General features: G+C 36.4%; 1 protein-coding gene across 10 annotated transcripts in view; it reads left to right on the forward strand.

The window, feature by feature from the left end:
• Positions 1-16,851, forward strand: part of CDC14B (cell division cycle 14B) — a 117,970-nt gene that overhangs the window by 67,777 nt on the left and 33,342 nt on the right. For all 10 annotated transcript variants that reach the window (XM_053577021.1, XM_053577039.1, XM_053577030.1 and 7 more), the window contains exons 5-6: positions 9,868-9,944; positions 14,550-14,616. In XM_053577021.1, coding sequence (XP_053432996.1) covers positions 9,868-9,944; positions 14,550-14,616 — 144 coding nt within the window. The remainder of the gene's footprint in view (positions 1-9,867; positions 9,945-14,549; positions 14,617-16,851) is intronic.

Here is a 16,851-nt window from a genome sequence, read left to right on the forward strand (position 1 = left end):
GACAGTCTCACTTTGTCAACTTTAGTAGAGGCTGTGACATCATAGCTCACAGCAACCTCAAACTCCTGGGCTTAAATAATTCTCTTGCCTTAGCCTCCTGGGCTCAAATGATTCTCTTACTTCAGCCTCCTGAGTAGCTGGGACTACAGGCACCCACAACAACGCCCAGCTATTTTTAGAGATGGGGGGGGTCTCACTCTTGGTTAGGCTGGTCTTGAACTCCTGAGCTCAGGCAGTCTGCCCACTTCTGCCTCCCAGAGTGCCAGGATTACAGGTGTGAGCCACTGTAATGTGCCTTAGAGTTTTTCTTTTACAAAAATATAAGTGTACCATATTGTTTTACAAATAATAAAGTTCCTGCTCTGTTTTTTGATAAGTCAGTGGCTGTTATCTAGCTAGATTTTGGGGTGGTGGGACTTAAACTGTCATTTCAAAGTAAAAGTGAAATTTTAAGTGGAAAAGTAGGTACTTTTATAAACATGGATAGTTAAAAGAGCATTTTGAAAATAAAAGTTTGAAATATTTTTTAATTTTGCTGTAAAAATGATGTCATGTACAAAATCTGTATTTGCATCCTTGAGAAATTTAGAAAACTCTCCTGTAAAAAAAGGTTTTATATTAAAGAAGCAGGGCATGGCACACATGTGTGTGTGTATGTGCAGGCACGTGTTGTGTACGTATTACATGTTTTATGTTTACCAGTTCAGTTTTTCACATTTTATTTTTTATCAATGCATCATAATTTTATATATTTATGGGATACATAAGATATTTTGATACATAATGATCAAATCAGGGTAACTGGAATATCCATTACCTTAAACATTTATCATTTCTTTGCTTTGGGAACATTCCAAATCTTTTTTTCTAGCTATTTTGAAATATAAGATATTGTTAACTGTAATAACCCTACTGCACTATTGAACACTAGAACTTATTCCATCTGTATGTTTGTACTCTTAACAAACTTCCCCGCCTCTTCCCAGCCTCTGGTAACCCTCATTTTACTCTCTACTTCCATGAGATCAACTTTTTTAGTTCCCACATGTGAGTGAAAACATGTGATTTGTCTTTCTGTGCCTGGCTTATTTATGTTTCTGCAGATGACAAAATTTCATTCTTATTTATGGCTGATTAATGGTCTATCATGTGTATATATACCGTATTTTCTTTATCCACTGATCTGGTGATGGACATTTGGGTTGATTCTATATCCTGTATAGTTTGGTGACCTTTCTTCAGTCAGTGATAATCTCTTGATCTAGTCTTCCATTTTCCTACATGTTTTATCTGATTTTTATTTTTATTTGATTTATTTTTGAGACTGGATCTTACTCTGTTGACTGGGCTAGAAGGCAGTGGTATCATCATAGCTCACTGCAACCTCAAACTCCAGGGCTTAAGCAACCCTCCTTCTTCAGCCTTCTGAGTAGCTGGAACCATAGGTATGCACTACCACACCCAGCTAATTTTTCTGTTTTTAGTACAGATGGTAGTCTCTCTCTGTCTGGGGCTGGTCTTGAACTCATAAGTTCAACTGATCCTCTTGCCTTGGCCTCCCAGAGAGCTGCAGTTACAGGCATGAGCCACCATGCCCAGCATATGGTTTTTCATCTTTATACTCAGATTATATTAATATTTCCTCAATTGGTCCTAAATACCCCAAACAATATTTAATCTCAGGCCATACATTGCATGAGGTTGTTGTACCTTTAATCTCCCTCTCTCTCTGACATGGTCCCTTTTTGGTAACACTGATTTATTGAAGAAACCAGCCCTGTTGATTAACAGAATGTTCTACCTTTTAAATTTTTCTGGTTTCTTCTTCTTTGTTATAGTATCTTTTAAGTTGCTTCTCCATTTCTCTTTCTTGTGAACTGCGAGTTTTATCTAAAATCTTATGCATCAGTAGTACATCAGAAATATGTAATACCTAAATGATTAATGATACTAAAAATGACGGTTAGCCATTGAATTTCTTCAAGGTATGTTTTCTCCTTACGGCTTATAGTGTTCTGTATGGTGCTATTTTGGCGCTATTCCTATCTTCAGTCCAAACATTGATCTCTTGTTTTAAATAATAATGGATACTACTTGCCTGAATCAGTTTAATTAGGGTTTGGGGGTAGCATTTTCCTGGGTCACTTATCCTTCCTGTTAGCTGGCTTTTTCTTTTTTTTTTTTTTTTAATGAGAATCAAGATTTCCCTCATTCAGTGGGGGCTGTTGGTTGTAATAAAACTAAATGTCCTGGTAAAAAGGAGGAATGAATGGTCATTTTTCTTTAATTACCACTTTCAGAGTAAGATCTTGTTTTAATAGCCATGAGACATTTTTATAACTTGTTTTGAAATCGTCCAAACAAAAGTTCAGTGGGTTTTGAGCTCATTTGCTAAATATGTTTTTAAGTGTGCAGTATTTTCCTATTAGTTTTTAACATCTCATTAGCATTTGGGAAGTTGGAAATTTACTAACTAAATGTACATCATTGCTGAATGATATTAAAAATTAGAGAGTAATCATTATTGAGGCCAGCCAGCGATAAACTTACTGCACTGGTATTTACATATCATGGTAAAGTATCTTTTTATGTTACGGCAACTATTAAAAATAAGAATTGAAATAGCTGCAATTAACCATGTTTTAAAAAATGAAATATTTCAATCACATTAACTTAAAATTATTACTATTTTGTTAAGTTGTTTTTTAAACATTTTATTTCTTTACACTAGTCAAGTAGTGAGAAGGAAGAGCGGTAGAAGAAGCAGCTTGATTGGAACTGACTGTGAACAGTCGACTGATACAACTCACTACCTTCAGCCCAGCCAATAACTAAGAGTTTTTAAAGCATAATTGCAGTATACAGAGGGTACCCAAACATGTATATACATTTTAAGAAAGGAAAAAACTTGTATTAAAGTTGCACTGCTGGGGTCACATTTGACTTCTGCAATTACAAGAGACATAGGATACAATATCCAAGATACCTACTGTTACCAGTATATATTATTACAATTTTAATACAGTTTTTTCCTTTCTTAAAATGTCTGTACATTTTTGAAAGGAAAAATGTAATACTTTACTTTAGAAATAATTATTTAAAAATTTTTATATGGGTACTTTATGAGGGAGATAAGTGCAGACTAGGTATAAACAATGATTTTTACTAGTTGCAAAAAAAAATTACTTGGAAGAGGCTGTTGTATATTGGAGGGTTGGGCTTTTAATTTCATTTCAGGTAGGTTTGGCACTCATTAATCATTCACTAAGTGTCATGCCTTTTCTCTTTCTTTTCCTTGGTTCTAGCTACCTTCCTTATACTGTACATCTGCTTGTTAAATTAAATAGTAACAGAGTTACCACTGTGTTCTACTGTGATCAACTTTGATTACCTCTTCCACAGCATTTATGTTTTCCTGAAGATAGACAGCATTCAGCTCTTCCGTAGTTTAAATGTACTTTCAAGGGCAAACATTCTGTGTGTAAAATAAATGACACAAGGAGACTATTAGCACACACCTTGCAAATTCGCTTTCCTCTAATGTTTAATAGCTTGCTTTGATAGAACTAATTGTGGCAGCATGTGGGTTCCCTGTTTAAAATTTATCACTCTCTATTATTTTTCTTTGTAGCTTTCAGAACACTTTACCTTGTAAACATTTATGTTGAAAATTATGATACTAATTAAATTCTAGGAATATCTTAACTTAGCAATAAGAAGAACCCTAAATTGCATTGAATTTGAGATTGCCTGAACAGTTCTGATAAGAGCTCAGGGATTTAATTTGTTACTTCATGATGATCTTTTGAACCTGTAGTCCTACTTTTAAAAAATGATTTAATTATTTTGGACTCGGTAGCTGGTGCCTGGTCAAAGTGGCTGCAAGAGGAAGGATTCAAGTGGGAGTTAAGGGAGGGAGCAGAGGGTGTGGAACCCGTAGGGAAACATCTAATTCAGTAGACGACTGTGCAGGTGGGGCAGCAGAGGCCAGAGCATAGAGATTGTAAACACCCTTGCTGGGTGTCTGTGAATGGCAGGGCAAACAGCAACCAGGCAGCTGCAAATAGAAGCCAGGCGCCTCTAGTGTGAGGCAAGCTGAGCCAAAAGAAGGGACAGCCCAAGTCCACAGGCAGAAGGGCTGCTGCCTTGAGAGACATGAGGGATGTGGCACTCGTCACTCTTCATCACAGTTTTACTTCCCTTTTCACCCAAGTGAGCCTGACTGGCATTTCAGCTGCCTGGGGTACTTCCTGGGTGGTACTAATGGTGGGAACCAGGGAAAAGAAATGGTCGTTGGGCCATTTATGATCCTTGACCTCAGATTTATTAAGGTTTCTGGAATTTTGGATTCCATCCTCGTTTCAGCCCTTGTTTTAGATAGTGTGGCTTCTTGTCTATAAATAAGACCTGAGCAGCAGGCCCTTTTCCATCAGTAACAAGCAGTGTGTGATCTTAGATGAGCAGTTAATGCCAGTTTAGAAAGCAGTAGCCATTGGTTTTATGTAACTCACAGAGTATTTATAAATAGTTACGGCATTTTTTTCCTCAATGTTTAAAAATTACAAAATTTCATTAAAAAAATGAAGATTTTAGCTTTTTTTTTTTTTTCTTAAAGTCCCTACCACTCACACAGTGCGTGCCATATGCATTTATTCCCAGGGATAATCCCCTCATTTTTATTAGCTGTCTGGCCTCAGTAGATGTGTATTTGCTCCTCTGGACTTCCTATTTCATTCTGCCTAAATTGAGGATCTTTATTCTAGCATATTACAAATGTACTCTATATAAATAAAAGTAATTAGAAAAGTGAAACTATTGAAATGTAAAGTTATCTGATTTTTTTGGCCAGTATTTGTATATGAGCTGTGAAAGTGATTTTATCTTTACTTATTTTATTATATAAAATTGTTTATTATATACATTCTTGCTCCTGCTAACCTTTTTTACTTATGTAAGCTTATTTCAAACTTGCATTGATTGATGAGCATTCTTTATTAATCTGGCAGGAGTAACTTTTTTTTTTTTTTAGAGATCAATCAAGCTCTGGGCATAAGAAAGACTATGTCATCTGGGTGACATGTGAAAATAGTCATGAGAATTTTTAAATGCTAAAACATTGTGACATTTCTCCACAAAGAATATTTGAAAAGACTTTGCTTGGTTTCTGAGGCTCTCTCATTTGTTGTTGGAATTTAAATGCCCTTTTTGTTTGTTCCTAACTTGAGAGTGTGATGACTTGTATAGTGTTCAGGTTTTTAAACTGTATCAGAGGCTCTCTAAGTATATAAATAAAGTTTCAAAATGTTGTGTATAAGAATAGAAATAAGAAACACATGTCTAATAGGGTTTTTTTTTTTTTTTTTTGAGACAGAGGGAGACTGTAACCCAAGCTAGAGTGCCATGGCCTCAGCCTAGCTCAAGCAATCTTCCTGCCTCAGCCTCCTGAGTAGCTGGGACTAAAGGCAGGTGCCACCACACCTGGCTATTTCTTTTCTGTTTTTAGTGGACAAAGGGTCTTACTTTGCCCAGGCTGGTCTCGAACTCCCGAACTCAAGTGATCCTCTCATCCTCCTCTCCCAGAGTGGTAGGATTGCAGGCATGAGCCACTGTGCCCTGCCCTAATTGGGTTTTTATTATTTGATGGCTGGCTTGGCAGAATTGAAACAATGAATAATCCAAGTTGCGATCTTTTATCTATCCACTGCTATTTGAGCACCTCCCAGGTTTTGAAACAGCGGTGAGTAATCTAGGGTGAGAAGTTCTAACAGGAGTTGGGACTTGCAGACAGTGATTTTTAAAATGGAGGTGGTGGGGGTGGCGCTGGTGGCTCAGCGAGTAGGGCGCCGGCCCCATATACCGAGGGTGGCAGGTTCAAACCCAGCCCCGGCTGAACTGCAACTAAAAAATAGCTGGGCATTGTGGCAGGCGCCTGTAATCTCAGCTGCTCGGGAGGCTGAGGCAGGAGAATCGCGGAAGCCCAAGAGCTAGAGGTTGCTGTAAGTCCTGTGACATCATGGCACATGAAGGTGGTAAAGTGAGACTGTCTCTACAAAAAAAAAAAATAATAATAAATTAAAAAAAATAAAATGGAGGTGTTGGAAAGTTCTAGAAATGGCTAAGGCATTGTTCAGCAAAAATTAACCTTGGACATTACTTTGAAAACCACTACTGATGTCTCCATTTGTTTCTACTACAATATTTTATTCTTCTTGTAAGATTGCTATTTGCTCCTTCAAGGAGATTCTCTATCCTAGAGAGAGACAAGTGACTCTTACGTTTCCCAAGCTACATTTCTGCACCATCATTTCCTCATAGTTGAGTGTGCTATTGTGTTATCTATTGCTACCCAGCAAATTACTCCAAAACATGATGACTTAAAATAACAGTAAACTCATCTCTACAAAAAATAGAAAAACTAGCTGGGTGTCGTGGTGGGCACCTGTAGTCCCAGCTACTCTGGAGTTCGAGGCAAGAGGATCACCTGAGCCCAGGAGATTGAGGTTGCTGTGAGCTATGATGATGCTATGCTATTCTGCCTAGGACATCAGAGTGACACTCTCCATCTCAAAAAAAAAAAGAAAAAAGAAAGAAAGAAGAAAGAAAGACAGAACCACTTGTCTTGTCATCTAGCCTCACAATTCATACTCTGTCATTACTGCCCTGTCGTATTGTTTCCACAGGGGCATCCTGGGGCACAATGGGTGGGAATTCCAGGATATGAGAATCTTTGGGGCTGTCTTAGAAGTTGGCTATCACAGCTGTCTAATATCTTTTCTTGGTCATCATTTGTTGTTTTCTATTTTGAAATAGCACTGTGTATATGCATAACTTCTCAGGAAAATATACCAAAAGAATTTGAGAAATGCATAGTATCCAAATTGCCAGGAGCTCAGTGATAAATAATAAAATTGCATCAATTCTCAACATCTTAACACAAGCTGAGAATTTGTTTTAATATAGGAGTCAGTGATAGGGTTCTTCTTAAGTAACACATTTAGAATTATTTCATTTGGGGAAGGCCTTTTGAACTAGGAAGGTAAGTAAAATTATAGATTGGTAGGAAATATTTCTCTGATAGTTATTATATAAATGAATTTATTATGAATCTAAATTTTCTTCAGTTTATCTGGGTATGACTTATATTATCTGGTTATGTACAGGCATTCCCCAACTGGATTTTTAAATTACAGTGTTTTTAAGTACATTGCCAGGAATTTACGTTTTTTCCTCCATAGGAAAAAATGTTACATTGTTCTTGTGTTCTTTGAATTGAACTGTGTTCCAGGGCTAACCTACAGTTATTTAATGTATTAGAAACTATTTTTGTTCTGAATTAATACCTTTGTAATTTTAGTAATTTTAAGAGGCTAATTAACCCCAGTCTTAAGCAGAAGGATTATCTTCATTGGTACTTAAGGAAAAACATCTAATTTGTAAGAAAGTCTTAGAAATTTAGGGAAATTCTAAAACAAGTCTCTGGATTTCATTTCATTATAGAAAGGAATCAAACCTTATTCTCATCCTTATTGGCTGCAAAGTGGGTTTTATTTACTTACTTAGTTTTAGGAGAGATTTTTGGGAGGGAATCTGCTAGGAAGTCCTAAAATAGAGTGGAAAAAAGACTTTACTGATGTTATCTGGTCTTAGAAGAGGTAGGAGAAGTTGAAGACTACAGTGGAATGAGGGAATTTGAAAAAAATAGGTAGGATTTTAAAATTTTAAAAATTTTCATGAAGTAGTTGTTATGCTGTTTTTCCAAATAAATAATAATAAAGTAGAAAGTCAGTTGATAGGTTGACGCTTACAAGATGTAAATGTAGAGTAAATAAAGTAGGGACAAATGAGTTTCACAAACGTAATCTGTTGCATGAGATTATAGACGATGTTCTTATGATTAGTTCATGATAATTTACAGTCTTATAATCAAAGGCAGTAATATTGTATTTCAAAATTATTAAATATTTCAAATACAATGTTTCAAAGATTTAATAAAATATGTTGTTAATTTTGGAATTGATTGTTCTTCTGTTAGACCTTTTGTGTGTTAATATGCTGCTGTAGATAAATAAATGTTTGAAGAGTCTGTAGAGTTAACTATTAGTTTTTGTATTCTTTATAGAGTAAATGGGATGAAATCTTACAAAGAAACAGGCTAGAGACATTGGGAAGAACTTTCCATTTGTGAGTCTTAACAGAAAATTGATGAAATGCCCTATGGAAGCTGAGTTAACTCGTACAACTAGTTTTAGGATATGTCTTTTTCTAGGTTTCAAAGATTTCTTTAATAATTTCTCTTAATCCACGGGCGGCGCCTGTGGCTCAGTGAGTAGGGCACCGGCCCCATATGCCGAGAGTGGCGGGTTCAAACCCAGCCCCGGCCAAACTGCAACCAAAAAATAGCCGGGCGTTGTGGCGGGCGCCTGTAGTCCCAGCTGCTCGGGAGGCTGAGGCAAGAGAATCGCGTAAGCCCAAGAGTTAGAGGTTGCTGTGAGCCGTGTGACGCCACGGCACTCTACCCGAGGGTGGTACAGTGAGACTCTGTCTCTACAAAAAAAAAAAATAATAATAATTTCTCTTAATCCAGTGATATTTTTACATTTATGTCAAATTTTTATCAGGGTTCCTATATAAAGAAACAATAAGACATGAGTTCTCAGAATGCTTACAATTTGGTTGAGGAAACAGGCCACATATATAATATTAAGTAATGGAGATGAAAAATTTGTTATTAACTTTTTTATTAGTAAAATTTTAAATATATTTTTCCAAAGTAAGTTTAGAATTTTGTTTAATTTTGGTATATGTGCCAAATTTAATGCTGTGTGACCTCCTCTCCATTGCCCTGCGAGATGATTCTGAAGTCCCAGGTCAGCTTTCTCTTTAAACTTGACATGTGATTGTGTTGAAAGTAGTTTGAAAAAATGTGTGGGTTTTTTTTTTTTTTTTTGGTGTGTGTGTGTGTAAATCAAATTAGTTCTAAAAGTTTCTTGTTTATCAAAATATTTATGTAGTACCTTAAAGGGTAATAAATGCATTTATTTAGAGAGATGCCAATGAAATTTTCAAAACTCTTTATGTTTCTAAAATAAACAAGTTACTTGTGAGGAGGAGGAGCAGAAACTTAGACTAAGAACATACTTCTGCAACATTAGAAGTGAGAAGACATTGAAACAAATATGTGCAAACTATCAAGAGAAAATGACTGCAGACCCCAAATCCTATGCAAAGAAGCAATAAACGGCAAGGCAGAAAAAGAAATTTTTGGAAATGCAAGAATCCCAACTACGGACATCACATGCTAAGGAATATATCTGAAGTATTCTCTCAGAAGGAAATCAAAGTATCACATAATTCTAAGGATAAAAGAGTAGGAAACAAATACAGTTTTACAGTACCCTTGTGTAGTGTTATAAATACTTTAACCCAAATGGATGGAATTCATCAAAATCTTTGTTCTGCTTTTATGTTTCTTTCTACCTCATCCCAACGCAACCTCCTACCCCATCTCCCACATGCTTCTTAACTGTCATTTCAGTGGACCTCAGCAAGGAGATGAGGTATAAGTATGTGCTTCGTCTAACATCTTGATTTGGAAAATCTTTTCATGAAAGTGCTGTACTTCCTGCTGCAGTAGATTCCTGGGAACAGTTGTTGGTCAGGGCTCATATTACAAGTGACAGAGACCAGCAAAGGCAGACTTAAACAAAAAAGGAATCCACTAACAGTGCACTGAGTGACTCAAAGGGTCTTTGGGAAGGCTAGAGACCCCAGCTTAGTTGATGGGCTGGAAAGTGACATATTTTACTTCACAGAGCATGAATCTTTCTTTAGAAGTAAATTGTCCTTTTCTTCTCTTTCCAAATGCAGGTTATATATTTGGGGAGAACTCCAGAAGAAGCGTATAGAATATTAATCTTTGGAGATACATCCTATATTCCTTTCAGGTAAATATAAGAATAAGATAGTAGATTCATTTGATCAGCTCTTGCTGATATCTTGGTAGTTGTTTCTGGAAAGAGATCTGATAAATAGTCATTTTAGGGTAGGTGCAAATGACATCTTAGATCCATATTGCTGTTTTGTCCTGGGAGACTGTCTTGTGCATTGTGGGATATTTAGCAGCCTGCTTGGCTTATGGCCACTAGATAGCAGTAACTACCCAAGCTCCGCCCTAATTGTCAAACCCCAGCATAAACCCATCCCGGAAGTGGCACTGGGGATGGGGAGAAAAATCTCCCCTAGTTGAAAACTGCCAGTGATGAAAACTAGGCTTTACAGTCAAGTGAGAGTTACTAAAAACTACCACTAAGGAATATGGTTCCTGAAGAGTAAAGAAATACATTTTCCCAATAATTAGTAGTTACTTTCTGGGGCAAAAATTGAACCCCTTTTTTCCCAGAGACACAGCCCCAGAGACAGTGGGTGTGGTTGCTAATCTAGCACCATTTCCAGAAAAACTAGTCAGGCAGCTGTGTCACAAGAGGAGGTGGTAGGTAGTGATGTCTTTACAAGAATGGATGACACCTTTTTTCTCTAAACTTGACATGAGATTGTGTTGAAAGTATTTTGAAAAAAACTTGTGGGTTTTTTTGTGTGTGTGTAAGTATAAATCAAATTAGTTCTAAAAGTTTCTTGTTTATCAAAATATTTGATTGAGTTATACATCTAAATACTTATGTGGTGCCTTAAAGGGTAATAAACGCATGAAATAATTGTATTTGTGGCATAGTTTATCGGTAATTTCAAATTGTATTCTTTCATTTACAAATTAGTTCATTGTTTTAGAATTGTGTATACTTCAAATCCCTAATTTAATGATATGGCCCTGCCTTTAAAAATGTGAGGTTATGGACCTGACTTCTTATAGATGAGCTTTGAGGTGGCTCTTCTTAATTATTGGCAGAATCTCCTTTTCAAATAATTCCATAGGACTTTTTATGGACTTACGCCATGAAATAGAGATTTATCAATATAATCTGAGTAATTCAGTAATATATTGAATTAAAGATTGAATATTAGTGATTTAGCTAATTAGAAGAATTGGCTTGAACCTAGTTCACCCCTTTCTTGCTAGCTCATAGATCACCTTAAGTGTTCTGATATTTGAGGTGGGCAGGAAGGCAAGAGAGGATGTAAAAGTCATCTTCTAAACTGGAGGGTGCGTCATTCTCTTCTTAACCTAACAGCAGTCACATACTTCTTTTAGAAGAAATGCTTGTATTTGTGGTCCCTGAGTCCCAGGCACATAGGCCATCTCTTGATACACAGTGATAATTTTGTTGTAACTCTTTAGCATAGTAATCCTTTAAAATGCCATTCTTAACAGTTTGCCACAGAAGGTCCTAAAATATGAGTAAGTTCCACGTATTTCACATCGAAATTCCAGTTCCAGTGATCCATGGAACACTGTTGATGTGAAAAAAGAGGTTTTGGGTTAAATACAGGTGCCAAAAACAGAATAAACATTGCTTACTGCTATTCCTGTGTTTAGAATTATTGAAGTTTGGAATTGAGAAATGAAGTTAGTTACTTCTGGTCCTAAGAGCATTGGTAAGTAATTCTTTGAGAAACAGGACAGGACGTAACCTGGAAACTATTCAGGTTTGCTAAATTTGAATCTCTTCAGTGATAAATGGCAGGTACTTGATTCACCTAAAGCAGTGTTTCTCAAAGTATGGCCCATGAACTGTGCCAGTCTGTGAACATTTTGTTACTAGCCTGTGATGAGATAAGTACAGAGATTGAGAATCAGATTTTAGAGACATTTATAGTTATAGAGTAATTTTATGTTTTGGAATCAAATAAAGAATTTGGGCTTCTATTTTTTCTGTTTTTCATTTTGTTTACAAAAATAAGTAATGCATTGTTGTGGATACATAATAGTACAATACTATTGTTATTATATTTTTATTATATTTTACAAAAACAACAGCTTGTGATGGACTTAATTTTTTTTTTGGGGGGGGTGGAGACAGTCTGATTCTGTTGCCCCAGGTAGAGTGCAGTGGTCTCTTCATAGCTCGCTGCAAACTCCCAACTCGTGAGTGACCATTCTGCTTCAGCCTCCTGAGTAGCTGGGACTATAGGCGCAAATCACTATGCCAAGCTAATGTTTCTATTTTTTGTAGAGGCGAGGTCTGTCTCTTGCTCAGACTGGTCTCAAACCCCTGACTTACAATGATCCTCCCACCTAAGGCTCCCAATATACTAGGATTACAGGTGTGAGCCACTGTGCCTGGCCTGGGATTAAAATTTTTTAAGTTTGGTGCTTTATCACATTTTAGTAATTACGTTCTGTGTAACTTGCTAATTGGAAAGTAAGCCAATCAAAATGAATAAAGCCTGAGAATATGTTGATAGTAATGACATTACATTTTTTATCCATGCTAGAAATGTTAGATTACATATAACTAACAAAGTATTGCAAAGGAGGTTGTGAGAGAATGCCATTCATTTACAATAAATAACTTCTTTATGTTCCATAAAAATATTTTTTTTTTTTGTAGAGACAGAGTCTCACTTTATGGCCCTCGGTAGAGTGCCGTGGCCTCACACAGCTCACAGCAACCTCCAACTCCTGGGCTTAAGCGATTCTCTTGCCTCAGCCTCCCGAGTAGCTGGGACTACAGGCGCCCGCCACAACGCCCGGCTATTTTTTGGTTGCAGTTTGGCTGGGGCCGGGTTTGAACCCGCCACCCTTGGTATATGGGGCCGGCGCCCTACCGACTGAGCCACAGGCGCCGCCCCCATAAAAATATTTTAATTGGATTTAATTTAAACTTAGATATAGTTCCTTAACTATTGAACTTAAAATGTTATATATATGATTTCTTACTGAATTATGTTAAACATTTTACTGTCTGCATGAAAAATAGTGTAAGATGTAGTTTACTATTTTCTTGGTATTGTAGGATCATTATTGTGTAGAGCATATCCAGAGGAACCTCTGTAAGTTAACCACCCAAGGGACTAACAAAATGGTCAGCATACAGAGATGGTCAACATAAGGAACTAGGCCTCCTGCACTGGTACATACATGTGGTACAGGTCCTGTCTATGAAAATTAGAGTCAACTTAAGGAGGTGGTTAGTGAAAGGAGGTGGTCATCTATGGAGGTTCTACTATATTTCTCTTCTCTGGTATTATCTATTACACTCTTTATTTCTTAGTTGATTTTCTCTTTTTTTTTCTCTCTCTGCTTTTGATTTTCTTGAAATGTAGTATTGCACAGTTGTTAATAGCTTGACTATTAACTATTGACACCAGATATATGGGTGTTTGGTTCTCAGCTCTCCAACTAATATCTTTGTGGTTTTTATACACTATATCTCCTAGTGTATAAATGGGAACAATAATAAAATTTCCCTAAAGGAGTTGTGAGGATGAAGTGACATCCTGCATATAAAACACTTGGCCCTCAGCTAACATTTGTTGACTATTCATCCCCCCATCTTCAAGTTGATGTATAACTTAATGTCCAATTAAAAAACACTAATCTTAAGACTATAGCATGGTAAAGTTTCACATATGGATACGTAACTGCCACCCAGTAAGAAATACTAGTGTGAAAATCTAACTAAGGGAGGCACTTAATGATGGCTCCAGGAGCAGCCTTGTTCCACGAAGGAACAGAGGAGTAATATTCAGATGGGCACAGTTGCTTGGCATGCCTAGCTTAATCATAATTGGATTAATTTTTATCTTGCTTAGTTTCAAAAAATTTCATTTTGTAATGGATTAAGTTAGCTAAAAAGGGGAGGGGTGGGGACCTAATTTTTCTGGACAAATATCTTACCTGATGTTAAGAGATTTGTGGTAAGATTGCTGATAAGTGTTCATGTAATGTTTCAATGGAGTTGGTAAAATAAGCACTTTCTCAAGAGTAGAATGATTCTTCAAAAGGTAGTTGACTTTTTAGTTCCTATGATTTTATTGGTACTATTATTTTTCTTTAAGAATCAGAAAAATGTCATCCAGTTAAATTCTTAAAAATCCTAGCATAATGATAGCAACAAAATGCTTATGGCCTTGTACCTAGTATTTCAAATATTATCTTGCTTTCTCCACATTTCTTTTCCTACTTTGAAGGAGATACACATCCACACATATGGAGTGCATTCCTAGACACACATGCTCATACACATGAAGAGCCAAAAAGCAGTCTTTTCTGTAATGTTTGATGTGGTATTTTCTAGTTTAAAGAAAAATATGTAAAAGCCTTGCCCTTCTAGGAGGAGAGTTTGGTGTTAATAATTAGTTGAATGCAAGAAAGAAGCTCAGCGATCAACAAAAAAGTGACCCAGAAAGATCCTGTAGAGTTTAGGGAAATGGTCATTATTGGTCCAGGCCTATAATACAGTACCAATTGGAATAGGTAGACACTGCAGTGGAATCTACAATTAATTTAGCCTTTATTTAAAATCCAAAAGGGAAGTTTTTGTTTTAAATTTGAAGAATGGTTCTGAGTGTGTGTTTGATTTTAAATTCCGGTCAGCTCTGTCTTGAGGTAATTAACCGAACTGTGTATTTCCATACTTTTGGAATTTCAGAGATGCTGCCTATGGAAGTTGCAGTTTCTACATTACACTTCTTGACTGTTTTCATGCAGTAAAGAAGGTAAGTGACATGTAGGATGCTCCTAGTGTTGTGCTGGAGAACTAACACACAGTCCAAGGGAAGACGAAGCCTTCTTCCCCAAAGATCTGTTTGTAAGAATTTCTTCCAAGATGTGTATGATGATAGAGGTGTTCCATTTCCCAACTAACATTAAAGCTAAGGAAACCAGGGAACACTTGATTCTAAAAATAAGAATGCTTCTATGCATGGAGTTGGGGGAAAGCCAATTAAAAAACAGGACTGTAAGAGACTGTCATGAAATTAGATTCTGAATCCAGAATTGGTTTTTTGAGTATGTTGTGATTCAAAAGAGAAAAAGTAAATAGATGCCTGCTTTCCAGTCTAGGATTTATGTATTTTATAAGTCTTATTCCCACCAATATTATTTACAATAGAATCTAACACAGTAACTGTCAAACTCTACATTTCTTCCTGTGTTCAGTTCCTGGTTGGAATAGCCATTTGGTGGGTTACAAGATTTTATATAAAATTGAAGTGGGTCGCTACTGCCTTGTCAGAAGTATTTTCAAGTAACTCCTGTGTCTTATATCCAGGGCCCCTATCTTGACTCCAAGGAACACCCTTCATGTCACATTCTGAGTGAACAGAGTCCCTCTGGGTATGCAGTTTGGCCGGCCCTGGTGTATTTATTTCTTGAGTGTCCAGACAGCATAAGAAACGAGAATTGGAAATCAGTAGCCCATCAGATTAGCCTTCAGCAACATCTCAGGTTTTATGTAACTTGTATTTTTAGAGCCAAAAGGAACCCACAGTTACTTTCTTATATAGGTGTCCCAAATGGTTGCCATAAATAGGAAAAAATTAATGAACTTCTATTTCCTATTTTTAATATTTTTTTGTATTTATATATCAGCATGTAGAGAAATATTTTGTGAAATTTTGTAATGAATAAGGATACATGTAGCTATGAATTTTCATTTTTTCCTACTATATACAGGGTGACCTTTGGGACACCCTCTACAATGAAAACATGATGGCTTTCTGGGAATTCGGTCAGAAATTTTGTGTCTTAAAATGAGAGGACTAATTAGTATATAAACTTAGAGACTAATTGGTAAACCATTTTCCTTTGTATCAGGCAGTAAGGTTTGAGATCACAGTTTGGCTTTGAGTCCAGGGATTCTTTGGGGTATGAGCTGATCGAGGTAGTTGTCATAGACTCTGAGATAGCTTGGGGACCGAAGGACAACAGTTATAAATGATATCTTCCTGTTGGAGTTAAAGCCCCTGCCAAACAGGCTAATGTAGGTAAGCACACTCACCTTGGAAAAGAGAAAAGAAAAAGCTTTGAGGGGCTTCCAAGTGGTCTACTGTAACATAGTGTAGCAATCTCTGTTACACCAAAAAACATGGCTTGTTTTTTCCAATTGAGTTTTGTAACCAAATTCTAATTATAATTAGCTGGTATGATGGGTCAAAGATTGCATTTTTCACACTATTTTTGGTTTTGTGTAAGTATCAACAGCTTCTGATTTTCACTCTGAATATTTTTTGTGACTGATTTTTGAACATTACCGCATATATGAAACATTTATCAATTTAAAAGTGCTGTATACTTACAGTAAGATCATCTTATGGAATTCAAAGGAAAATAGGAATTGTCTGTAAACTACTTTTTAATGTATCATTCTGTTAGGAACATCTGTAGTACAAATGTCATGAAATATGCAGAGTATTTTGAGTTCAAAATGAAGTTTATCATGGATTTGGTTTGAGGATTAGTACTTCAATAACTATGTCTTACAAAATGAAGACCTTTTGGTTGGCATTTTAGCCTTCTTATTTTACATTTGTATTTCAGTAATAAATTTTAGGAGCTTACAAGAGTCTCCTTTTTGAACCCAAGCTACCTGTGGATCAGAAGTTCTTGCTTCCGTCCTGTCTGGCGTAGTGCTCAGGGAGCAGGGAGGATGTTTCTCAGAGGCTGCCAGCTCTGTTTATCCTTGTCTCAGGAAATAGATGTTCTGTTTCTTTTGCTCAGGATTTTCTGCCTGCTGCCACAGAGTGAGGCTATAGGATAGAACAGAATTTCTTTTGGTATTTTCTTAAAGGATATAGAACTTTTTTTGCTAAGAATTTTTAACTTCATGTTTATGTTGGGCTGTCTTTCGTATAGGGAACATTCATCTTTTAATGCAAGATAGAAGATTTGAGAGTGAAGATACTGATTAAGTGTGTGGGTCTTGTTTGGAATAAACCAGATTATGGATTTTT

Source organism: Nycticebus coucang, chromosome 2 (genome assembly GCF_027406575.1).
Source record: "Nycticebus coucang isolate mNycCou1 chromosome 2, mNycCou1.pri, whole genome shotgun sequence".
NCBI classification, from domain to species: Eukaryota; Metazoa; Chordata; class Mammalia; order Primates; family Lorisidae; genus Nycticebus; species Nycticebus coucang.